The following is a 25,603-nucleotide window of genomic DNA, read 5'->3' as shown; positions in this document are numbered from 1 at the left end:
TTTTGCGGGTTGAGTTCCAGGAAATGAATGACATCTGGGGTGACTGTATGTACCAGAGGGAGGGGGGGGCTGTCATGAGCATGAGCACGCACACATTACTCCCATAACTCTTTGTACATACACTAGTACTGTAATGTACAGGGTCGAATGATTTTCCGATCAACGCAACTCTCGCTTGAAGCCCCTGGTGGGAACAAAACAACCTACCTAGATGCTCATCCGGGCTGCCCATTTTGCGCGGCAGAAGCAGGGATTGTGGCTCGCCGCTCGCATTACGAGCCCACGACTCCACGCAAAGCAGCCGCCTCCACATGGGCTGTTCGAGCCAGCCTGTCCCAACTAGACTTGTTGCTCGCTGCTCATCAGTGGGCTGTGCTCGTGCTCCATGTGGAAGGTTCCTCTCCTTCTCCTTCCACGAGCTGGTGCGGTGCGTCTGCCGTTGCAGATCGCCTAAGCCAATATTAATGTAATTAATTATTCTGACGTCCTTCGCTTGCAACCCCCCCACCCCTGCGGTTCCCCACTTGGGCGACCTCGCCGTCGGTGAATTGGCCCTTCTAGAATTGTTCCATTTTGGTGGGGGCCGTCTTGTATATTGCAGACGAGACAACGGGCGTTTTTCGATGCTCGTGATAGGAGAGTTTTGTGCTTCGGCATGGACTCTATGCAATGCATTGATGGTGACGCGTCAATGTCCGGTTCATGCGGGTTCTGTAAGGGAGCAAACCCAACAAAAAAGTTCAAAAGGCCAGATAGAGGGTTAGGGTGCTTGTACGTTCTCTCAGTTCGTCTTGGTCGTGATGAGGCAGTCACTGGCAGTTATCCAGCACTGAGGTGTCCTGATGCAGACCCGGTCGATCACTGACTACTGCAATACACCACTGGCATAGTCTGAATAACTCGAAGTCTATCAGCCGTTCATCCATTATCACAAAAGCTCGTGGATGCCAAGAACCCGCCGGCCACATATCCGGTGCCGTCTTGTGCTTCGGAGCCGGATCAGGAGATGAGACCAACCACCACCAGTGGCAGTTAAAAGTCCCTGACCGGGCTCGCGAAGATTGCTGCTCACAAATTCGGTCCACCCATCGAGCCGCACCCCCCCTCCCTTCCTTCCACAGCCCCACCAGCTCTCATACGCGCGCACGTATTCATCAATGATGTTCGCACACTCTCTCCCTAGACTCTACCTCGCACACCCACGCACGCACACAGACAGCTGACTGAGCTGTGCTGCCGGGGACTTTCAGGGAGTGCCGCCGGACCTGCATGTACTTGCCAACACCTCCCCGGCACCGTCCACTTTCCCCTTCTGGCCGCGACGATCGCCTCATCATCTTACATGCGCAAGAGAAGAGAGGAGATCCGTGCACCAGTCCAGCACAGTTCACGTCATTCAGTCAGTCAGCCAGCCCACCTTGGGATCAGGGGGAAGCCGGCGGCAGATCGCAACCTCAATTGCGCCAAAGGGCCTCGCCTATGTGACGACCCCCCCCCCCAAAAAAAAAACAAGATCATTGCGGGATGGCCTTGATTAGAAACTCTTGCTACCGCAGAATGCAAGACCCTTTTTCCACAGTACTGTTGCTTTCCCTGGCCTGGGGGTCGGGGCTGGCCTGACCTACCTAGGTAACCTGCTCTTATCTGCCAACATCCGCGTCTTGTGGAATGTCCATCCCAACCTCCTCCAACGACGCAGATCACCGGCCAGCCCAGGGTGATATGTGCTACCCGGTGGGTTGTGCGTCAACAGGTAATGCAATGTGAAGCTCCTCATGTCGCTACTACCTGCATGTTGGCCTGCGCCACACAGAAACTCCCGATATATCGACACGTCCTAGAATAGCAACGCCGCTTGCGACCGGAGGAGGCTGTGAACTGGACGACCGGGCTGGGCCTGGTGGGTCTGACTCTCCACATCTCTTGCTGCGAGTCACACCAACAGCCTGCCTGCGCGCTCGCCTATACGTAAAAGAGTGTGCCCCGAAGTCCAAGGAGGCACCAACCGCGCGTTTGTACCTGGACCACCCCAATGTGGGCAGTTGGCGCTGGGGGTGATGGTGGTTGGTGGTAAGAGGCGCATCCGCGTGCCTTTCAAGTTTTGTGTGCAGACTGCCAGCACTTGAGACTGCCAGATTTCAGGATGCCAAAAAACAAAAAATGCGGGCCAAGGGGTTGAGGGCGTACCAAAAAAAAAAAAAGCACCGAACGCGCGCCGAGCAAACCCAATTCCCATGTCTATCCATGTGCCCCCTGCGACTGTATGGACCGGCACGTATTTGGCTTTGCTTGGGCCCGAGAAAAACGGCTCGACGGGCGGCGGCCCGTCCTGGAAAGATTGTGCCGCCCGCTGCGTATGTCGTGGCCGGTGACGAACTGCGGCTGAGATGGTTCATGCAGGTCATTATGCTGTAGTGCTGCTGTACTACCTACTGGTCGCTCTCCCCAGTATCCGTACTGTGCATTAAATCATGCTCATGGACATGCCTGTCAATGTCTCGGCCCGCGGCGCCTGTCAAAGCTGTCTGGGCCGCCGGCGGTATGATTTTCACGTCGTGCATCGCAATTGGCAGGTGTGCAGAGAAACTCGGAAGACCCGTGTTGCGGTGCCAAGGCGAGCAACTGATTCACAGGCAAGAAGGGTTGTTTCAATGAGAGGACCTCAAGCTCGCAGCGCTCGGGGCCCGAGCCAGTCGCATAGGCGCGGCTGGGGGCGGCGCTGCTCTGGGGGGTTGCCAGGAATAATCCCCGTGCTTGGCCCAGAGCCCCGAAGCTTGGCGTGCCGGTCGCGAGTCGGTTGTGTCCCACCAAGTAGACAGAAACAAGGGCTCGTCAAGCTCTTGTTCTGTGGGGAGGAGAGGGGTGGGGAAGGGGGGGATCCCCGGTGCTGGTTATCATGATGATGGTGATGATGATGACGACGGTCTTGCGGGCGTGGCACGCGAGCGATTCGTTCGGCGGGAGGATTTACCTTTGATGAAAGGGGAGCTCGGTGCCCGGGTGGATCTCTCCTTGGCTGTTTCCTCGAGTTGGCTCGGAGGGCCCCACGAGGCACGTCGTGCGGTCGCTATCGCTTCCCTCAATCCCTTTCCGCGCGACGATCGCGACGGGGCGATGGAGGCGGCACTCGAGGCTAGGTTGTGAACGTGTCAGGCCAGGCCAATCGGGCATTTTTCTTTTTGAAACGAGGGGACCGAGCCCGCCGCCTTGATCATCATCATCTTTAGGGGACAGCGGTGGGAATAATGTGGGCATCGGGAGACAGCGAAGACGGGCTCCATTGATTCTGGGGGCTCTTCTGGCAAGGTGTCATGGCAAGTGGGCTTCTTTCGCATCTGGTGCAACCGGGGGCAGATCGGCGACGGGTTGCCCGGACGCATCAACTTAATCTGGGCCGCTGCTGTTCGCAAGGGGCAGCAATAGAGGGAACTTACTGACACGAATCAAATAGAGTACTGTGAAGAGATACCTAGGTAGGGTCTATATGGAATCTGACCATGGGCGTGGAATAATGCCTCCGACCTCGTGAAGCAACATTGCCCGGGTATCAAGACAATACAGAAGACAAAGTCCACGGAGACGCGGTCCGTCCGTCATCTGCCTGACAGACGCATGTGCAACCAGCTGTTCTCCAATGTTGATGGTCTGAAAATTCCGGGTTCTCCTATCTCTGTCCACTGTGGGCAGCCTGGCGGGGGCGTGTCAATTGTCCCCATCAAGGGGGTGGAAGGTGCACACGATATACTGTCAACTAGCACAATTCAATAGGGGCATGACATGATTACCAGCGTGATATTCATGAGCGCCTATAGTCAAATTCAGCGAGGGGCTGGTTGATGCTGGTCCTATTACCGGGCGAAGCGGTCACTGTACCGAAATAGTTCATTTCATGTTGCCCTGTTGTCTTCTCTTTTTGAGATGGCCGAGCTTTGACCGAGTACAATTTTGGATAGTCTTACAAGTTGCCGTATGTGATATCTGGATAACGCCGTCGATATGAAGGCGGCATGAGGTTCAGATGTTTGCACGATAGGTCGAGACATTCGGACGACCGAAACCAGTTACATAAAATGAATATCAAACGTAGTAGTATGCAAGCCTAAGACCCCGAACCATATTATCCCAAGTTTCAGAAGTGGCCACCACTGTTATCGGCATTATCTCTTTTTTTAGAAACGAAAAAAGAACACCGGGTCTTCGAGTGTTTACTACTGCATGAAGACGCCGTATATGGCTTCAGACGTATACGTAACAAGAAGGAAACCAGATATCTTTCTATCTGGTTTGGGGTCAGCGCACTTCCCTGCCAACTCGGCGACCATGAAGTAGAATCTCGGGAAGAACCTCGAGATACCTTGGCAGACACTGACAAATACCCTGGGTCACCCTTACACACGAGAAATATAAGTAGTAGAATGGAAGGCGGCTACGGTACGACCCCTCTGGAAAGCATTCCCATCTCCACCGCGCCGGCAGGGAAACAATAGTGGCCTTGAGCTGTGGCAAGGCGGTCATTGACCCTGTTCGCCAGGTGACACATACTACTTCATGTTGTGGGGGCACAAATCGGCCCAGGAGCGCTGGCACTGCTTACGAATGTGGCTCATACCCCCGGACGTCCGCACAATGTGGTGCGGGTTGATATAGCAGAGCTGGGTCCCGGACTGCGGGTAGTCGCGGCCGCGGCGGCAGACTTGAGCGATGAGAAGCCTCAATGTTACCACCAGCGGTCACCAGCGGAACCGGGGTTGAGGAGGAGATGTATGATTCTGTAGCCCTGCCAGCTGTTATGATCCCAGGGCGGTGCTATCTTCTTCACCGGACGGCCGGACGTGCCCCTCCCGTTGGCCTTGATGACCCAGAAGTCCTCCAGAGTGGTTGGAGGTCGTGGCGATTTCTTCTTGATACACTTGACCATCTTTGTTAGCCCAAGATGTGTCAGCACGTGCGCCGAAAGGATTCCTTTCTGCTACGCCTGGTCATGATCTACACCCTGGTAGAACCTCCTACAGGTCGCCTCGCGGCGGTCTTTGTGACTGCTCCTCATGAACAGCTGGGTGAGGTCTAGCTCGCGAAGGGCTTCGTCCATAGTCGAGTCGATGCTGTCGACGGCCTTTGTTAATCTCAGCTTCCACTATGACTTATTGTCTCCGTGGAAGATATGGTTGTGTTGGAGCAGTGTCGACATCCGCCATGGGATCCTCCTCGTTCTGACCTTCTCTCCAACGCACTCATCGACCTTGGTGGATGAGGTTGGGGGCAAACAAAAGCGCGTCTATTCATTGAGCCCGTGGATTTATCATGTGAGCAAAGATTTGACAAGCACAGCCAAAATATGTAAATCTAGATTTGATGCCACTTCAGAGTTACCCTAGGGAGGGTACTTAGACGCTTTTAAAGTAATATTCTTTCTCGTTCACCTTACAACTTATGATAGAAATTGAAGCGTCTTGCTAGCGGTGATGCTTACGCTTAGCTTGAGCTGTCCATGACCAAGTACAAGGAACTAGATGGCCCTATGTGACGGTACGAGTTTATAGTTGCTAGGTTCCAAGTTGTGAGTATGTATGTCCTCGGACGTATACGGAAAAGCACTTGAGAAGCGAAACCAGCTAAGTAGTGAGTCAACTTGTAATTGTGGTTTTTGGCCGTGGCGTCTATTACGTAGCAGTTCTAAAGTTGACAGGTCCGTTTCGCCCTATGGATGCAATTTATCGACTGTACGGCAGTGGGACTCTTTCCTTTGGGCTTACAATTTATCTTCCATTCTACGTGTTGAGCGTGCTGTGGTATCCGCATTCTCATGATATGTATTCATTATCAGATTTTAAAACTAAGTATTTGAGGAACGTGTCAGACCCCTGGGGAATCAGGCCTAGTTGAGTTGCACCTGGTGACGCGCGGGCAGTGACTGATAATTATACTAGTATATACTATGTCAGATTATGAAAGCGAATAATATGGAACCTGAGCTGGATTTTAGATTTTGCAAGACATGTTAGTTTGACCCTACTGATGACCTCGTCGCAACGATAGTTTAGCTACCTGCTTAGCAGGTAAGCAGGGAAGAGACCGCCAAACCAGATAATTTGGTTTCTGCGTGCGCTCCATGCCAGTACGTGACGATAATGTCCCGCACGTCATTAATGGACAGGTATGGGCTCCGGTCTTGTAGCTTAGCGGACAAATAATTCAGCCTCCAGTGCTCGACCTTCTTTTTTGGTGCATTCTCTAATCACGAGGCGCGTACACAACTAGAGTGTGAAAAGCATCCCCAGACTGAGAAGGTGGTCGGTCATGTGGCAGATACCATAGTACAGGCGGATGGCGCATGGCGTGTAGTCGATGAGCAAAGGCCGACCAAGCACATGTATCGGAGGGGCGCTTGAGGTCAATGGCACCGCACTTGTCGGGATTCGGCATAGCCGTGGCGTGCGATGGGCTGCTTGGTTGGTCTTATCCTGGAGATGTTAAGACCAGGCTAGGCCCGAAGTGAGCTGCCAGACGTGAGACACGGCTAACAATAGAAAGGCGGCTGGAGTATGATCTGAGCTGGGGGACATTCCATCCGAGGGGGGTCTCGGTGCGTGATTGACAGGTTGAACGTCATGGTGCCTGGCGATCCTTGAGTCGAAGGTGCCATCCGATCGTACTGTCACAGGGTCAATTGACCTGGACAAACAGGACCTAGGTATATGCCTATAATGTTATTGTGCGAGTGTCTCGGGTCTCTCTAAAACCTTGGAGGTCTATCCAGCCGCGACTGATGCGGAGGTGAATAACAGGGTCGACTATGAAAATTGTTGATTTAACGAAGCACTGCAATGACCCCTATAGTGCATCGTGTGTCATCGTGGACAGAATTTGAGGAAGACTCCGTTTGTTATGTACACCCTCACCCTCGCGACACGTTGATGTTTTGCTAAGTGTCTACAACGGGGCGAGCGTTTCGTGAGGCGCCTGCCACACGAAGTATCTGGGAAATGGCAATTTGGGTGCCTTGTTGTATTCCTCTTGCACTGCTGCTGGCATTGCGTTTACTACTGTGTGAAGGGACCGTACACCTTAGGGATGTATGGACTATGGACTAATGAAGAACGATACCACTTAATCGCGTGGCATCATTCGCTCCATCGATTGTGCTATTGGAACAGCAGCTACCGCGGCCGGCACCAGCCAGACGTGGCATATGTTCGCGCCGTTGCTGAGGAGGATCGAGGGACGTCTTAGTAATCACAGATGTTGATGACACCAAGCACTCGCCGGGTGCCTCCTGTGGTCTCTGAAGACCTCTCGTGTATCCGACCCATAACCCTGGGCAGCAGTCGGGATGGCCTGTGGCCTTGACTGGGCGTGTTGGACATGGAGCATTTGAGCTCTTGCGACCCGTGTTTGCGTGGAGTCAACCGGAGGGACCAAGACGCTGTGCGTGACATGTTGTGCATGTGATGTCGTCGTGCCTGGCATCCTTCAACCCTCACTTCTTGATGCAGTCAACCAAAGACTTTGTCTGGTGAGACGTCGGGCATTGATAGCACAAGTTCGTCTCGAGGAATGTCGAACGAAAGAACACTCTCACATAACCATGATCTCGTCGGTAGCTGGTGATGGAGGCCTGCGATGGGTGATTTCCGGCCAGGCCGGCGGCAAAGGCGGCGGTAATTGGGCTGCCGAGCTCATGACACACACAAAGTTTCGTTGGTGCTCAGGCGCAGCAGGAACCAGTCTTGTCCCGACCCTAAATCTCCGTGTCGACCAGGCCAGGAGATCTGGTAACCGAGATGAACAAGAACACGATCCGTCGTATGTTAGTAGTGCTGGTGTTGACTAATGGCGTGGCGGGTTCTCCTCGGCCACGTTGTTGTCAGACGCCCAATGTTGTGTCACCAATGCAGCCGCCCTCCGCGAACATTGAATCGGCGAACCCCGGCGATTGAGGCGTTGGGAAGGACACTTGAGATTCCCAATGATATCGCTGAGCATGTTTTCCTACATGCGTAGGATTGTCTTGCTTGCTGCAGTGGCGTGGGTTGGGGCCGTGTCGCGGCAGCGCGAGAGGCGTGCGAGGCGCGAGGGACCGACGCCCTTCACTCCCCAACAGCGAAACTCTGGCTTCTGTCGGCAGCGTCCTGAGGACATGATTCCTCCCCCGAGGCTTATTGTAGACCACGCCCAGCGAGAATGCCATTCGGATGGAATATTGGAGAAATGTCTGTCAGTCCGTGATGCTGTGCTGAACTGCAGGACGAATCGTGTAAACATGCTGCCGACCACAACACGTCGTGCCCATGCTGTGCAAGCCATGGCTGCGGCATCACATGCAAAATGAATTAAAATGAGGAATAGAAATGAAGGCAGGAGCTCACTCGAGCACCCAGTAGCTTTTCAGGCCATTTGAAAGTCCGCAGGGCTGGGGGCCGGCGTTGGAAAGGAGAGGGCAAAGCTGCATCGTGGACGGGCGATCGTGAGGTGAAGCGCGACTTGACGAGAAGGCGTGCATTGCGACACAACCGTCGGAAAATGAAGCAAAAAGATGGGCATGGCCTTTAAATTGATCCACTGGTCAAGCCCAGAGCATGAATTGAGTAAAAAGCAGAGTTGTGGTGGCCTGGGGCGGATAAGTTGAAAATCGGTCGTGAACTTGCGGATAGCTTCACGATGCAGCCCAGACGCGACCTGGCGACAGGACACAAAAAAGTGACATGCCGTGGCCCCACTTATATTGGGCATCCAGACAAGACGGATCACGTCGAAACCGTGCTCAAAAGAAATCTGACGTTCCAGTTGATCGGGCATTTGTATTATATCTCTACAAGACATGGGTTGTTGGCTCGCCATTGGGAATGCGACCGAACAGGTCGCAGCCGGGCTGAGGTGGAAAAGGGAGCCCGCCCGACTTGGGCATCTCGAGCCTCGGCCGGGGTTGTGACAGCGGCTTGGGAGACGGCGGGCATGGGGCCAGCTGCACCGGCCGCCAGTGCACGGGAAATGCTAAAAGAAAAGCTTATGGGAAAGGAGCCAATAACGCAAAAGGGCGTGGCAGAAGCACGAGAATGGAAGAAGAGGGAGAAGGGCGGGACGGTGCAAGAGGAAATCGGGGGGCGCGAGGTGATTGACGTGAGAGCAGCGTGGACGGCATGGCGATGGCAGCGGGCTGATTGTGAGAGCAGAGGAGGGGGTACAACAGGCGAGACGTGAGGTCGAACTGGCGCCCCCAATCGGGGATAGCGCCTGGGGCCCTCCCGGACAGGGATCCGGTTTTCGACCCATTTCCTCTGCTAAAACGTGCGCGGGCCCCGCCGTGCAAGTAACGGACTGGCCAGGAAATCAGCAGTTTAGCCAGCAGGCCCCCGTATTTTTTACGACCCCTGGCTCTGATTCTCTTATTATACCCTGGCCACTTGACACTTCAGGCATGCTGGGGTTACTCGGGCCATATCGAGGAGCAAACCCAAGGGTCCTTCCTTCCTCAGCAAGCTCTGAAATGAGCATTTGAAACCACGGCACAGCACAGGGAATTGCCCATACTGGAGATTTCAAGGTGGCAGACAAGATGGAAATCCCACCCGCCCTGCCACGCCTGTCTCAGTGTAGCACCTGGTGGAGATTCCATCACACACGTGGGATGAATAAGAGGAAACACTGATGATGGTGCGGTGGTGGTGTGTGTGTGTGCGTGTGCGTGAACATGTAAATGCACGATAAGCTGGCAGCTCGGCTGTGCAGCCGGGCCAGACCAGCCCCTCCCCCCCAAGTTCCAACCTAGAACTCAAGCTCAAGCTCACGTGCCGCAGCTGCACGGCAGTGGGATGCGAGTCTGGATGGGGGCCGGCGAGGACGTACGGAGTAGAGAGCTACACGCATACATGCAAGCAAGCTGGAGAAATTGCCAGCCCCAGGCAGAGAGGCTGGTGCAAGAGGACAGCAGGAGGCTCGACGGTGCACGGTGATAGACAACGGTGGTCATAATATCGATCGAGAGATGGGAGGACAGGGAGTTCCGAGGCGGGCGAGGTCGGGAAATAAAAGTAAAGTATGGGGTGGGAGGCACAGAACAAGCCAAGACGAGACGAGACAGCCCGGCCAACAAGGTTGACATGCAGCCAGACAGATGGCAAAGTAAGGTTTCGGGGGGGGGGCATCAGGAGGATTATGAGGTCGGCCGAGAGCAGAGGGAACAACAGAGTGGCAAGACAGAAAAGAGGAGATGGGAAAGGGAATGGATGAATGAAGTGGAGTGGAGTGGATGGGGATGATCGATGGTTGGGCCGGGGCAGCTCCTGCCCCAGAGCCCCCAAGCCTCAGATGATGCCAGGTCGCAAGGTCCCCGAGCCGTTCGGGTGCCTACTGTGGTAGTTAGTCTTGGGTAGGTGGTATCTACGGTAGGTAGGTATTAGTGGGGGTGGGCGGCCAAGGGGAAAAGGGAAAAAAAAGGGTGGAGAGTAGAGAGTATAGGAGGGAGCAGGAGGGAGGAGCAGCAGGAGGCGTGGGCTGGGCGTGGGCGTGTGCGTGCATTGCGGTTTACTGATTCAAATCCAGTTGTGCATCCTCGACCAGTCCGCCCCGCTCTCGTATATAAACACAGGCGCCCACCATGACCGCTCCCTCCTTCCGCCCCGTCCTCCTCCGATCTTCTTCTTTTTTCTCTCTCTCCATCTATTCATTCCACACACATCTCCCGTAGACAACATCAATTCGGCCACCGTCCATCCCGTCGTCAATCCCGTTTATCGACCCCAGCCATCAACACAACCGTCCCAAACCCACATCATCCAAAATGCCTCCCAAGAAGACCGAAGGTGCCACCAAGGCCAAGGCTCCTGCCTCCCACCCTACCTACCAGGTTTGTCGCCTCTGCACCGGCTGTTTCTCAAGTGCATTGTCATCTAACGCTCTACAGGACATGATTTCTGAGGCCATCACTCAAGTATGACTCTCCAACCCATCCTTTCCGGCGCAACACGCGTCGCATCCTGTGTGTGTGTGTGCGTGCCGGCTGTCACGCGCCTGCTGTTGATGCACCACCACGTGCACCCGACAGCAACCCGAGGCAGCCTCCACAGCTCCACGGCAGCTCTACCGTGTCTTCGTTTTCATCTCACTAACGCGTCTTTCCAACTTACAGCTCAAGGACCGCAATGGATCTAGGTAAGCCGGCTCCTACCCCAACTCGGGTCCCGTGTGTTTCATGCCCCGCATTTGGTGCATGAAGCCATCGTGACTCGGCCTCGGTGTGAGACAAGACCAACGCTAACTCTTCTCTCCCAATAGCCGACAGAGCCTCAAGAAGTACGTGAAGGCCAACAATAACATCCAGGCCCAGACCGACTCCATGTTTGACTCGCTCTTCAACCGTGCCCTCAAGGCCGGTGTCGACAAGGGAGTCTTCGTCCAGCCCAAGGGTAAGCACTCGCCCCCCATGATGCTCATGCCTCACCACCTCCCCCTCCTGTGCCTGGGTCCCGACTCGACCATGACCATGCCATCCCATTCTTTATTATCATCAATCATCACACAGTCTAACAATACCTCTAGGTGCATCTGGTGGCACCAAGCTTGCCAAGAAGTCTGCCCCTGTCAAGAAGGAGTCTGCTCCCAAGGAGAAGAAGCCTGCTGCCGAGAAGAAGGAACCTGCTAAGAAGGCCACCGCCAAGAAGCCTGCTGCCAAGAAGGAGGGTGCCACCGCCACCAAGAAGGCCGCACCCAAGAAGGCCGCCTCCACCGCCGCTCCCAAGAAGGCTGCGCCCAAGAAGAAGGCCGATGCTGCTGCCCCGGCCGCTGAGAAGCCGGCCGCCCTGACCAAGACCAAGTCTGGCCGTGTCGCTAAGTCCACCACCAAGCCAGCGGCCAAGAAGGCTGCCACCGCCAAGAAGCCAGCGGCCGCCAAGAAGGAGAAGACTCCCAAGAAGGCTGCTGCTTCCACTGCCGCCGCCTCCTCGGCATAAGATGGTATGGAGAGAGGGCTCCAGGCCATCATCGACAGCGCACTTTGAGTTTATTGTTCCACGCGTGTAGGGCGGTTCTATTGGCGTTTGGGGGGGGAAACAGGATTGTGGGTTCAACCAAAGGGTCTACGTTCAATGTATCTTGCTTGGGTCGGCGAAGGTGTGCACATCATTCCGGGGTCGCGGGCCACCAACGAGTGTATTTATTTACGAAGGGGGTGACTGCCCTTGACCTGTCTCGGCTCGTTGGGCCGAGGTGCGTGTCGCGCCCACTGCGCTTCCGGCGCGGCCGAGGTGGTACGGTCCAGGCACGACGATAGTGTTATTAGCAAAGCAGCCGGTTACGGGAGGATGGGGCTGTTAAAGGGATGGGCATCTGTAATTATACCAACGAGTCCTGCTGGTGTTTGAATTGCAGATTCGGAAAACTTCATAATTGCTGGTCTTGTCGTGATGCGGTGCTGGATCAAAGCTGGTGTGGGAGTTGAATTGTGTGGGTGGCGTGTCCGGTTTGTTGGGCGAGATGGGTCTTGGCCAGTTTCCAGAGGCAGGCCGTGGCACGACGCGTGGTGCAGGGGGGGGGGAGGCCGGCGCGGGAGGTGGGCTGGGTTTGTTTACTTTGCTCCGCTGCAGGCCTCACGTGCCAGATTTGTTTTCTTAGCCCTGGTTCCTGGAACATGTTCGTGAATGTGGGAAGTCTTCTGCCTGGATTGCGAGAAACAATCAATCGGTGCACGTTATCACTACTTATTACGATAGAACTATGCCGTTTTCCCACAGACGGCCGACGGCTTCTTGAAAAGGTTTGCCCGTCGACGCACTTGGACCGTCAATCAACCAACCGTTGCCGTGCCTATTTTCGGACTGGAGATTCCGGACTCGCTCGTCAAAGTGCACTTCTGTTCCTGCATCCTGCTGCTTCTGGGTTAAATCAACACCGTCAAGAGCGCGCTGCCCTCCACCGCCGTACTACGCAAGTCCTCTTTCTTGTTGCACGTCATGTTTCAGACCTTCCCGAGATGGCGCACCTCCATGTGGGTAGCGAGACGTATCGTTGATGATTGAAACGGAGTGGGCGACGGGCGGCGGGCGGGCGGGCGGGAGTGAGCGAGGATGGTTCCTTCTCAGGGCAGGCGGGCACCCTGCCCGTTGGGCATGACGTTTTGACCCACTTGAGGCTGATTGCTGGCCGGCCGGTGCAGTACGGAGTAGTCTACGGAGTACACTCGCTCACTCACCACTCGAGTCTTCCTCCTCGGGACAGCGTTCAAGAAAAACGGAATGAAGGCCACCCTTGCTCGGACAGGTGGGTATGGGTGGCGCTTCATACATTGAAGTTTAGGCCGAGAGCAAGTTCTTGTCACTGCTAATGCCAAAGCTTGGAAGGGGAGGAAGCTCAAGCTCACTCACCACTCACTCACTCACTTGGTCGTCTGCAGCTTGCACCGACAACGAGACTGGGGTGAGTGGGCTGCTGGGCTGCTGGGCTGGCGGGCTGGCGGGCTGGGCCCAACCTGGCACCTGGTTGAAGATCGCCTACTAGTGTCGTTGCAGCATATGCCAGTGCAGCTGCCGATAAGGCAAGCACGGTCTTCTTATCTTGCCTGCGGGTGCCATAAGTCAGGTACCAAGGTACCCAGGTACGGATACCAGGTAGCTAGCTCTCCGCACACCCCTGCCCCGCGGTACGAGACTGACTGACCATAGGACGGGACGGTTACCGATGGGGGAACGTTGACCAGCGACTATACCACACACGGTACTCCGTACCTCACTCAACCTGCCGACTCACCACTCACTCGTCTTCGGCTTCGCAGCGAAGCACAAGACGGCACAGTCCCACGACACCCCCCCATAACACAGCATCACCACTTGCCACGACACTGATCGCACAACCTGTATATACAACCTGCCTGCAGACAAGGCAATCCATCCATCAATCAATTAATCGATCCCTCCGCCCGTCCGCCCATCCGTCCGTCCATCCACCCTCCAGCCCAACAACAACAACAACCACTGCAGGCTTACCCTAAGTCCTTCTCGGTGCACCACCTGCAGCCAAGCTTGGCAGCCTTGATCCGATCCCGTCCCATCCGCCCCAGAGAGACAAGACCCCCACGGCCCTCACCAGCACCAGCACCACCACCACTACTGTGTACTTGACCCTCCGACGATGCTACAACATCTCCGTGACATGACACGACTCCCAGCTTGAAAAACCACCGGCCGCCATGGCTTCTGAGTCGGGCTTCGGCTCCCACAACCCCTTCCGTCGCAGGACTGCCGCCCCCTCGGCCGCCGGAGCTCAAGCTCAACTCGAACCTGAGGCTGGAGCTGGAGCTGCCCCGCCTGCCTCGTCCTTCGTATTACACGCAGACAATGCCCCTCTGAGGCCTCAGGCACCACCACGCCCCAGCGGCAACGACTTTGCTAGATCTCTGACCTTGCTCCCAAAAAGCGATGCCCCCCCGCCCGCCACCTCCTTCCAGAAGAAAAAGCCAGTCAAGAAGGTCAGGGTCCAGAGCCCTCCACCCTCGAGTCCCGAGTCCGCCAGCGCCGAACGCTCGTACCCAAAGTACCCGCTCCCGCCCCGCGAAGAAGGCGACGACAGCAGCAGCCTCAGCTCCCCGTCCCTCAATGGCGAGGCAGAAGATCCCTTCCAGAACGAGGCGCCGCCTCTCCCCGAAGATGCACTGGCCTCCATGGGCAGGGTACAGGCACCGCAGCCGCAGCCGCTCCCACAGCAGTACACCGGCCGCGGCCCCCCTCCCAACCCCTTCCAGAAGACCCTCGAAGACATGGAGCAGGCTGCAAGGGACGGCGGGTCTGGTGCCGCAGAACATGCCTCCCCGGCAGGGAAAGGTCTGGATGTTGAGGCCTTCAAGAAGCTGCTGCTGACGGGCCAGGGTCCTGCACCCGGACCTGCCGGCACCTCGGGCCCGGCCACCCTGCACCCGACAGGTGTGGCTGGTGATGGGGGCAGCATGACGGATGCCTCGTCCGTATCACGGCAGTCCATCTTCGAGAACAACAATCATTCGCTAGAGTCGCCACGGACGTCGCACGAGATATCCGAGCCGGAGCCGGAAGGCGACGAGGAACAGCGTGGACTGATCAGCCCGCCCCCGCCCAAACAACCCGGCTCCCGCAAGAAGCTGCCGCCGCCTCCTCCTGCAACAAGACACGGGAAGTCCATCAGGGCCGGACCGGTCGCACAGGACCGGTCGCAAGCATTAGAGCGCCGTGCTTCTGGAGGATTGGCTGACGCGTCGTCTGGCCGAAGGGCTTCTCTTAGCCCTACGGATGTTAACAAGCCGCTTCCTGAACCGCCAGCGCCATCCGAATATGATCCTAAGGAGAGCATCTTTGACAAGGAAGCCGCAGGCAAGGTGCCCGAGGTCGACATCGACCCCGAAGCTGATGTTGTGCCGCCGCCGCGACCACCCACGCCGCCGAACACGTCGCACTCTTCCTCCACCCCCGTCCAGAACCCGACATCGACGCTGAGGAAGCCCGCGCCGCCCCCACGCAGAGGCGCGCACGCCAGGACCGAGAGCAAACCACAAGCTGAGCTGCCTGAAGAACCGCCCACACCGTCTCGCTCCTCGATGGATTCTGTTAGGTCACGCTCGTCCAGCATAAGACTGTCCACCGCGGCTCCGGTCCCGCCCCCGCCGAGGAGGCCTGCGGGCCACCGTCCGTCGCCTTCGGTCTCCAGCCCTGTTTCAACCATGCAGTCCTCGGCCTTCCCCTTCCCGGCCGGACAACTGAGCCCTAGCAGTGATGTACCAGGCTCGACATATGCCGCAACCCAGCTTGCCACCGATACAAGCAGCGCAACGACGGGGTCATCAACATCTCTGACGCCCCAACAACACCCAGGCGTGTCCAAACTGACGCCGCCGCCGCCTCCACAGCGGAACCCTTCTCTTCGCAAGAGTACCGCCTCCTCGGCAAACAGACCAGCCTCGTCCAGCTCGGTCGAGGTACCGGCGCGGAAAGGCGGTCTCCCACCGCCTCCGCCCCCGAGGAAAAGAGGCAGCAGCCGCGGCAGCATGGAGGGCTCGGAACCCAAAGGCGCGAGCACGGAGGGCGTGAGGAAGGCGTCGGGGGACAGCTTCGCCGGCAACGTCCCGCCCGTGGCCGAGGAAACCGAGACGGTCGACGACGTGACCACGGCTGACGCGGCTGCAACGGACCCGAGCATCCAGGCGATGCTGGCTGACCTCGACGCGCTGCAGCGGGAAGTGGAGGCTGCGAGGGCGGCGGCTGCCGGAGGCGGTGCCTAGTGGGCATGAAGCGACTCACTCCCGCTCACTGCTGAGACTAGAAACTGTGCAGGTGGAGACTGGATTTACTCCCGCCGACATGGCATTGAAGTGCATTTTTTATCCTTTTTTGGAAGGTTCAACATTTACATGGTGGCTATTTGTATATAGACGGACGGCGCAGCATGGGAGTGCGAGTTGTTGTTGGCATGCTCTTACGACGGCAGCGATTCTTTTGACCTGATTACACGACATTATGAGTCAGGATGTACATTGAAAGCACGAGGTCGTCACAGCTGTTACTTTTAATAGACTCTTGACCATGCAAGTGCTTTCATATCTCCAGGGAACGAAGAGGTCTCTGGCTTCCATGATCGATAGAAACGGCTTTTTTTCCCCTTTCGAAGCAGGCTTTATCAAAGCAGATCACTGACTCGATAGAACTTCTACAGATGTGGACCTGTCTGGCAGCATGCGGATATCATATCATGTCGATACGAGACGCGAGACCTGACAACAAACTTATACAACGAAGACATGATGCATCAGAATATCCCAACCCAACCTTGTGACGCCGGACACCTGTCAATGCAGCCAAGAATCTTTCTGGCACACAGCAGCGCTCACGCCGGCCTCCTAAAGGGGTGCGCCTCCGTGTTGAGCACAAAGTCGTCGAGGCTGATCAGGTCCGGAGGTGACAGGGCCAGGTAAAAGTACTTGAGCGTCTCGGCGAGCCAGAAGCTCTGCGTGGGGATGGGTTAGCCAACAGGGTCCCGTCTGGGGCGGGAAACACCAACGCCAGCGCCAGGGCCGGCCTACTCACCTCCATGTAGTCCTCCTTCTCGAGGGGGTAGTTGGCGCGGGTGACGTCCATGACCGCGGCGTTGGCATACTCGGTCTCGGTGCCGTTCGCGACGGCCCGGAACATGTCCCAGGCGGCCTCCTGGAACTCGGGGCGGCCGGTCACGCGCCAGAGGACAAAGAGGCTCTCGATGGCCTCGGGCCTCAGGATGTACCGCTTGTCCTTGGCCGACACGACGCCCAGGGGCAGGTGGTCCTCGCTGTCGGGCCGCCCGGCCGACTCCTCGTCCCACCGCGCCTGCGACCAGGGGCACCTGTCGCGCGACTCGCACGGCACCGTGCCGAAGCGCTCCGGCATCATGCCCGTGGGCATGACGCGGTACGCCCACGCGCAGCCGTGCGCGAGCCGGGCGCCCACGCCGACCAGGTCCTCGCGGCCCTCCAGGACGCGCCCGCCCAGCGCGTACGCCCCGCCCAGGAAGCAGGCGAGGTGCTCGCTCTCCGACTCGCGCTCGACGGGCCCGCCGCGCTGGTGCGCCTTGGCGTTGGCGGCGAGGAGGACGTCGTCGGCGCCGGGCAGCATGGGCCGGAAGAGCAGGTGCTCGTTGCCGGCGTCCATCCACCCGGCCGACATGGCGGCGTACTTGGGCTCGTGGCCGCCCAGCAGCACGTGCATCTTGACCGTGTACTCGAACAGCGAGTCGGCGCCGCTGCCCAGGGAGAAGAAGTAGCCCGAGACGACGTCGGGCGTGCTCATCGAGACCCACTGCGGCCAGATGCCCGGGATGTTGGTCTGGTTCTGGCCGGCGTGGAACAGGTCTGCGATGGGGGCGATGGCCCCGTAGTACTTGGGGTCGCCCGTCAGCTGCGTCAGGCGCGTGAACTCGAGCAGCAGGGTCCCCGGCGACGCCGCCACGACGCCGCCCTCGACCTCGAGGCCCTTGCCGGACTGGCTCTGGCCCATGTCGAAGAAGTCGACGGGCATCCGGGACCGCGTGTTGAAGCCCGCGAAGAGCATGTCGCCCAGCTCCACCGCCTTGGCCAGCAGCACGCTGCGCCCGCTGAGGTCGTATGCTGCCATCAGGCCCCCCAGGTAGCGGATGTTTGTCTCGAACATGTTGACCCGCGGGTTGGTGGCCTGCCCGAAGTCGACTGCGAGTTCCATGTCAGCTATTGGGGCACTGGGGAGGAGGAGGAGGAGGAGGGGTCCTCTGTTTTCAGCCAGTCTCGAAACCTTGAGCCCGACAGAGGCTCAAAGGCAAGCAATGAGACAGGCCACAGCGTATAGCAGGCATCTCATGCTCCCTTCAAAGCCGGAGCCGTGCGTTCCCGGGGGGAGGGGGGAGGGGGGCTGCTTACTGCGTGCCACGGCGTCAACCGCCTCGTCAAACTCCTCCCTCATGCCCATGATCCACAGTGTGTCAAGCGCATCGACCAGCGTCGCCGACCACCCGGAGAACTGGTCACGGCCCCCGCCCGAGACGGGCAGCAGCGCGTCCTGCATCCAAGCGAAGCGCCGGTAGCTCCGCCAGCTCTTCTGGAACACGGCGCGGACCTCGTCCCGCCTGGCCTCGCGCACCGCCCGGGCGGCCGCCGTCTCGGGCGGGAACCGGTGCTGCACGCGCGGGAGGAGGCCGCCGGGCTTCTTCTTCTTCTTCCTGGCCCCCGCCCCCGCCCCCGCCCCCGTGGGCAGCGGGGCCGGGTCGCTCGGCGGCGGGTACCTGAAGTCGATGGCGCCCCAGTCGAAGCTGCTCGTGACGTCCCAGACGCGGCGGGCCGAGGCCTCGTCGTTCATGAGCCGCTGCAGGCGGACCGACTCGGGCTCCCGCCGCGCCGAGCCCGGCCCCCACGCCGTGTAGACCAGGTACACGAGGAGCACGCCCAGCAGGGTCAGGGCGACGTCTTTGCGGCCGAGGCGGGCCCGGCGGCCCCGGCCGAAGGCGGAGAAGGGGGAGAAGGGGGAGCGCGGCAGGGACGGCCCCGCGTGGCGCTTCTTTCTCGCCTTGTATGGCTCCGGGGGATACATGTTTACTGAGTCCTGCGGGGGTGGATGAGGTGTCCCGTCAAGGGAGTGGTGACGGGGTGGTCAAGCCAGACAGGAGTGCACTCAGAGGAAGGCTCGCAGGAAGAGAGAATATACAACCGCAAGAGTATTCATTATCAGATGCGCAACTTTTCACACCCAGTCTACGCTGGAGGTCGGAACCATCAGGTCATTTCGGCGTTTCAGCTGCCGCCATTTCGCCTCGGTCCATACAAAGAGAGTTCAGAGCGTGTTTCTTTCCGAATGCCAAAGTGGCCGATGCCAAGAACACGGCAGACATGGGAGATCAGCCGAAGAGCGTTTCGAGGCATTTGGAGGTCAAGGGGGTGTGTGCTTTTCGTCTCCTTCTGGTTTAGCCTTGACGCAGATAACCCCCAAACCTTATTAAATGTTAAGAGCCCGTGTCTTGCTATTGGGTGCAAAGACGCCACTGTGACTTATTAAAACCAGCGTGGCATCTTGGAACTGAATTCGGCCGTCGACAGCCATGGTGTGCTCGTTGGTGCCGCGGCGTAGAAATACGCCATTTCGGACGGTTTCCTCTCCGTCTATGGCCTACTACTAACGGCCTCTATTAGTCCCTATCAACGAGTCATATTTGTTTCTCTTGATTTCTATGGATATCTAGTGGGAATTTAGATGCCGACATCTAGCCGAGAATTATCTATGAATAAGGGTTCTTCATTGCTCCTCCTCCAGATCTTGAGTTAAGAGAATTTATCCCTACTTTCTTACACGCGGGCTGCTCGATTCGGCCAGTTGCGAAGACCGAGCATATCCTCATAGTCTGTGCTTCGAAGTTCACTTCATAAACAGCTCATGGTCCAAATCTGCGCGATTGCTGCTTTCAATGTTGTAGACTGCTCATCAAAGGTGTCTCACTCGCGGCCACAGACCCGTCTCAAGCCAGATTTTGCAATTTAAAGCCTGCAGACACGCAGATCACTGGCCTTTCAAGCTCACGAACACGTCGTGAGTGCAGCGGCTCAAAATTGACGCGAAAATGCTTACATTCTGCTCGGCTTCCATTTCTTGCCGTGTTCTAAGTGAGGTATCTGCCAGTGTCAGAGCAAGTAAAGCATTTGGATCGCCAACAAAATCCACCTCGCCAGCTAAATGTATCATGGGCACAAAAGCTTCCAACCATGACTTGAAACGGTCTGTATGAGGTGCTGCGCTATCGCTTGAGCAGAAGCTTGCAATAGAACTTGCTCGTGCAATCAAAACAAATTGGCCATAACGGCAACGAAGAAGACTTTTGTCTAAATCATTGGGAAAATATTGTTCTCCCGTAGCTTTATAGTCTCCTAGAGTACAATCTGAAGGAAGAGGACATTGAACCGCTCGAATCTCCGACCTCATGCCTGACTTAAAAATGAGGAGAGATAGGAGGTCACGCTGCGATCTTGACGGTCATTGCAAGTTTGTGGTAGCTGCAAGAAATTGCACGTCTCTGGTGGGAAGTGAGCCCTCTTCAATTTACGGACTGATGACAAACAATCTTGCTGCTTGAGGCTTCCTGTTCGCACCGGCATAACACAACTAGGTCGTAGACTTCTCTTCAGTACCGCAGGAACCTGGTCTGGCCGTGTTGAATAACATGCACAGATTAACGAAAAGTGAGTTTGCGGACCCTTTTGTTGTATTAGGGTTTGAAAGCGTCGGACTCCTACCTTTCTACATGTCAACTGGTCCAAACACTTCGACTGCCATTACCATCGGCTGGTCGTTTGGCTCGCTCTGACGTACCTAGGTACAGAACTCTCCCGACAGTGTATAGTACCTACTTAGGTAGGTGGATGAGTTCCGGGTTCAGACGTAGATTTCTCATGACGATAGAACTCTGAACACCAAGCGAGGCCACGTGCCCACGTATTGTATTTTCTCTGCACTGTTATTGGGTCTCTTGAGAGTTTACCACTGTATGAAGGCGCCCCATATGTTTCATATGTATCGGGATCAGAAACGAACCACCAACTGGAATACCATGCGGTGTATAATATGATCTCGGATTTCCATTCTTCCGGAACATTCCCTTCACCCATGGTCTCCGTTCAAAAGAGTGAACAGGTCTTTGCCGTACAAAAACTCACCCTGAGCTCACAGCATTGAAGTGACTTATCTCGGAGGGGCGCAAGGGAGCACCCCTACAGTTACTGAGGAGAGATAGACCCTTGCCGTGGCATGATGGTGAGTGTGATTGAGAAGCGTTTGCATACCGGCGAACAAACGTCTTGTCCTGGTGAATGGGGACAACATGGAATGGAGCGCACACATAAATAAGTCCGCTGCCCTCTGCATCTTTCTGCCACGAAAGATGTAGCCACCCACTTCATTCAACTGCAAACATCGCACGTTTTGCAAGCTTCGATCACTACCTCCACCCACCCATACTGTATTTTCTTGCTGCACCGTCGTGGGAACATGTTATATACGCTGCTTCTCACGGCCCTCTTTGTGGCGATTGCCACTCCATCATTCGCCCATGCTATCCCAGCAGACAACGCGGCCGGGGGCGCCTCGACCCCTGGCCAAGCTCACGGCAGCATCAGTGGGCAGTCCCCAGTAGCCACCGTATACACGACTGCCCAGTCAAAACTGGAGATCAAGATCGCCAATAATGCCTCCGATACAATGTACGCCTACCTTACGGGTATTGACCCCAGCAACGGCAAAGCAGTCGTGTTCCAGAACGGTGCTGATCGTGGGTACTATCCCACACAATCCGGTGTTATCGACTCTGTCCTCAACCAGCTCGAGATCGAGATCGGGACCAACACCGACAAGACGGTTACATTGAAACAGAACCTCTCGTCGGGTCGGGTGTATATCGGTGCGAAGAAGATGACCTTTATGGCAGACCCATCAGGAAACGTGCTCACGCCCTCGCCCTCGGATCCCAACGATCCCAACTACGGTTTCCCCTGGGGCCTCGCCGAGCTTACATGGTCCAACGACGGGCAGCTGGCCACTGACCTCTCATTCGTCGACTCTTTCAGCCTGGCCCTCGGGCTGAAGGTCACGACAACGGACGGCAACGAAATTTACAACCCTGGCCTGCCGGCTGGGTCCCTGAAGAAGGTCTGCGACCAGCTCTCAGCCGTCAGCGACGACTGGGGCAACATGTGCGTCAAGGACCAGAACGGCAAACCCGTCCGAGCGATCGCGCCGTCCAAATACATCAACGATACCACAGCCGACAGCATCAAGACCTTTTATGATCCTTACGTAGACGACGTGTGGAAGAGGTACTCTACGGACGAGCTCACCATCAACACCCAGCAGGAAGAGTGGGGCCAGAACGTGACGTGCAAGTGTGGCGGGAGCGTCATGGCGTGCGCCCAGCCCGACGGGAAGACGTATAACTACAACAAGCCGACCACCATGGAGATACTTGGATGCAACGGCGGGCCCTTTACGAGCTCAGGAGACGGCAACGACCTCCAGTCACGCACGTGGCCGCGTCTCTGCGCAGCCTTCACGCGCTCGACACTGCTGCTCGATGGCGGCGACGTGACTCCCAGCTCTGAGATGGGTGCGAACAAGTACTACACGACCAATCGGACTAATCACTACGCCCGGATCATTCACAACGTCGCGACACCCAGCAGTGTGGGAACATATGCCTTTGCGTTTGATGACGTTAACGCGCCAGGCACGGGTGAGAACGAAGCTGGCTTGTTCCAAGTCGGGAATGCGAAGTCGGTCGAGATCGAGGTCAGGGGTACTTGACAATGCTGGCATACTTTGGTATGTGGACAAGAGTACTAGTAGTACTATGGGTTTCTGAGGCATTTTGACTACCGGGTTGGGTTGTCGCGCCCACCATTCTTGCCTGATCTCTCACAGTTTGTACCAGCAGGGCTCGAGAAGTAGATACGAGCATTCATAGAACATAACAGTGCAAATGCGGTTTGTGCCCAAATTTGATGCAAGACCGGACTATGGTTCCCGTGATGGTAATTCCCGTTGATTCAATATTATTAGACCAAGCACGCATTTGCAATTTGCATGTAGTGCAAAGCAAATGAGAGAAGGGAAGCAATCACAAGGGCTACTAGCATCACTACGGTAATAGAGGTGTCCATTACGCGGCGACCGCATCTATCCCACAACCTCCCGTGGCATAGACGGGCTCGTGCAACACATCTCCGTCGGGATGGTCTATCTCAGGAAGACATCTCAGATGAAGACTCTCGATAAAATGAATCTCGTGGAGGAACCAGACAACAGTCAAACAAGCGACAGCCCCGGGTATCCCCATTGCCAATTTTGTTTTTCTACTTAAGTAATGTGGCTCTGTGCTATGGTGAAAGCATACATGATCTGTCCCAGTCAACTTTGCGCTTCACCCAAGAAGAAAAGGCGATGCGGCAGATAGGCTTATGAATCCCCACACACCCACCTCCCCACCCCCGTATAAAAAGTATCCGAAAGCCGTGATAGAATCCAGTACGCACTTGTTCTTGACAAATGACCTTAGGACCAACAAATAGTTGGTAGTGTTCAAATGTTCAATGTTAGGAACAGGCTAAGCGCCAGGTCGCCCGACGAACTACCCGCTTCATCTGTCAAATGAGGTCTAAAATTAACGCGTCAATGAGCTCACCACGTTACATTAGCTCAACCAAGTCACATGTATGCTCTATAGGTATCCTGAGGAATCGGTGCTCACACTAGCGCACTGACAGTCCCAAGCTGTCTCGATGACATCTGTCAGTCACAGTCCTAGTTCACGACCTCGAGACCAAGGCAAATCACATTGGAAGATGTCAATTTAGTGCCCGAGCTGTCAAACAGATGAGAAGCTTGGTTGTGGACCGCGCCTTCTTAGGGAGATATGGTCTACGCCCTAGTCAAGGCCACAAATTCGACGGTTTCCGACTGGCCTCTGAGTTCTCTTATATTTGACAGATTTGACTCCACCCGATCTCTGGTATTATTTTCTCCTTTGCACCTCCTTCACACCTCACGTATCAACGACTATCGAGCTCTTTTGGCCGCAAGATTACCTTCGCACCAAGCGAGAAACCATCCACCAACAGCTTGTGCAGGCCGCAGTGTCCCTCCCACTATTTGAAGCCGACCACGTCGTCCTACACCCAAGAAACCAAGCAGCCATGCACATCTCATTTGGTCAACAGCTGGTTGGGCTACTTGCCGTATTCTCCACGGCATCCGCCCTCAGCACAACAGTCGCCGATGCCGACATCACCGGAGCCAGCACCAATGTCTCCAGCACCTTCTCCACCAGCGTCACCGGCACTCGCACCAGCACCCCGTTGCCCAACCCGTTAGAAAAGAGGGCCCCGTCCCCATCAAACCTGGCGTGCTACAACATACAGAAGAATTGCAAGAACAACGAGGTTTACGAAGGCGTCATGGCCTCGATGGCAGACGGTATGTGCCAGAATAGGGATATCAAGGAAGTGGTCGCCGGGCCCGACTTTAGGGGGGTGGGCGTTCTAGCAAAGAACAAATACTGGCTCTCGTATAACGTCAAGATATTGTGGAAGAGCGGCTGTACCATGCCCGAAGGCACCATGAGGATCGACGAACCCGGGTACAAAGTATCCTGCGCCCATCTGGTCAAGTCTACGTGGAATGACTGCAACAACGGCGGCCGTGGCGGCAGTATTGACTATGGGTGTCTGCAGTACCACTTCAATATCATCAACGGCGAAGAGGCAGGGAATGGCTACTGCCGTGACATTCCGTTCGGCAACTACACGGGCTAGTCAGTGGCATCACTACCATCCAACGTCTGAGGCTCTCTTGTTGACCTGGGTATCGTTTCCAGGATGGTCTTTCATTTTAGTTACGACTTGCCCTACTTCTTTACATCACCTTCAAAGGTCGTGTTCGCTAGGGATGTGGAAGTGAGACAGGTGAAAAGTTTTTCTTTGCGATTTAGTTTTACAATACAGAGTCTGGTTTTAAACTATGAGGGTCGAGAATGACACCCAGTGTTGCAGTCGAGTAGACAATACGACAGACAGTCTGCACATGTGAAGACTGCATCGAACATGGTGCCAAATGTCGGAGACGAAGCTACCTGAGGTCCATGGATGTAAGGGAACAAAAAGTGGTAGATTTTCCCAGTGTGCAGCGGAATATTCACGCTGAGTACCTAGGTATTGGTAGAGCGGATTTAGGCTCGTAGCCAAGCTTTTTTGACAGCGACCACGGGTCCACCGGGTTCCAAGCAGAGGGGCAGTTGCTTGGAACTGAGACCATCAACCGAGTTCATGGCCATATTGTTCCACTGGCCGATTTCTATGTGGTCCTTGGATCAGTTTGTAGGGGAATAAACCAGCAACTTCTGAGCTGACGACAAGAATTAAGCCATGATGGGTAGGAATAGAGAGCAGCAATTCTCCTGGTGTGCAGATGATGAGAGGCGCAAGGCGCTCTCGGAACCGTGGGCGCCCGGAATCAGCAAGGGTGCCGCCATTCACCGGAGAAAAGCTCCCAGCATGCTGGAGAGCCCCTGCAGCCGTGTAAAAGACCAGGGCTCCGGGCGGCAGCAACAAGCAACCCTTGCC

The 25,603-nt window shown here is 56.2% G+C and overlaps 5 protein-coding genes across 5 annotated transcripts; 4 read left to right on the top strand and 1 right to left on the bottom strand.

Annotated features, from left to right (window-relative positions):
* The first annotated feature begins 9,286 nt into the window (after positions 1–9,286).
* KVR01_012406 (histone H1) lies at positions 9,287–12,976 on the top strand. The gene is made up of 5 exons (XM_044784330.1): positions 9,287–10,843; positions 10,901–10,927; positions 11,126–11,148; positions 11,272–11,402; positions 11,536–12,976. Exons 1-5 carry the CDS (start codon positions 10,778–10,780, stop codon positions 11,943–11,945), a joined length of 657 nt encoding a protein of 218 aa, XP_044638594.1. The 5' UTR covers positions 9,287–10,777; the 3' UTR covers positions 11,946–12,976.
* A 550-nt stretch (positions 12,977–13,526) lies between these two features.
* KVR01_012435 (uncharacterized protein) lies at positions 13,527–16,623 on the top strand. Its single transcript, XM_044783885.1, has 2 exons — positions 13,527–13,598; positions 13,653–16,623. Exon 2 carries the CDS (start codon positions 14,177–14,179, stop codon positions 16,232–16,234), a length of 2,058 nt encoding a protein of 685 aa, XP_044638623.1. The 5' UTR covers positions 13,527–13,598; positions 13,653–14,176; the 3' UTR covers positions 16,235–16,623.
* KVR01_012514 (uncharacterized protein) lies at positions 16,621–19,470 on the bottom strand. Its single transcript, XM_044783199.1, has 3 exons — positions 18,374–19,470; positions 17,037–18,166; positions 16,621–16,956 (listed from the first exon to the last, which is right to left on the bottom strand). The coding sequence occupies exons 1-3, from the start codon at positions 19,038–19,040 to the stop codon at positions 16,837–16,839; spliced, it is 1,917 nt and encodes a 638-aa protein (XP_044638702.1). The 5' UTR covers positions 19,041–19,470; the 3' UTR covers positions 16,621–16,836.
* Positions 19,471–21,482: 2,012 nt separating this feature from the next.
* KVR01_012414 (uncharacterized protein) lies at positions 21,483–22,790 on the top strand (the record flags this gene model as incomplete). The annotated part of the gene is given in 2 exon segments (XM_044788563.1): positions 21,483–21,609; positions 21,625–22,790. The coding sequence occupies 2 exon segments, from the start codon at positions 21,483–21,485 to the stop codon at positions 22,788–22,790; spliced, it is 1,293 nt and encodes a 430-aa protein (XP_044638602.1).
* Positions 22,791–24,178: 1,388 nt separating this feature from the next.
* On the top strand, positions 24,179–24,796 carry KVR01_012480 (uncharacterized protein; the record flags this gene model as incomplete). Its single annotated transcript, XM_044794011.1, has 1 exon — positions 24,179–24,796. The coding sequence occupies one exon, from the start codon at positions 24,179–24,181 to the stop codon at positions 24,794–24,796; it is 618 nt and encodes a 205-aa protein (XP_044638668.1).
* Positions 24,797–25,603: the final 807 nt, after the last annotated feature.

The sequence above is a fragment of the Diaporthe batatas genome (assembly GCF_019321695.1).
Source record: "Diaporthe batatas strain CRI 302-4 chromosome Unknown Contig00019, whole genome shotgun sequence".
In the NCBI taxonomy this organism is placed as follows: Eukaryota; Fungi; Ascomycota; class Sordariomycetes; order Diaporthales; family Diaporthaceae; genus Diaporthe; species Diaporthe batatas.
This window is presented reverse-complemented; position numbering and strand designations above follow the sequence as displayed.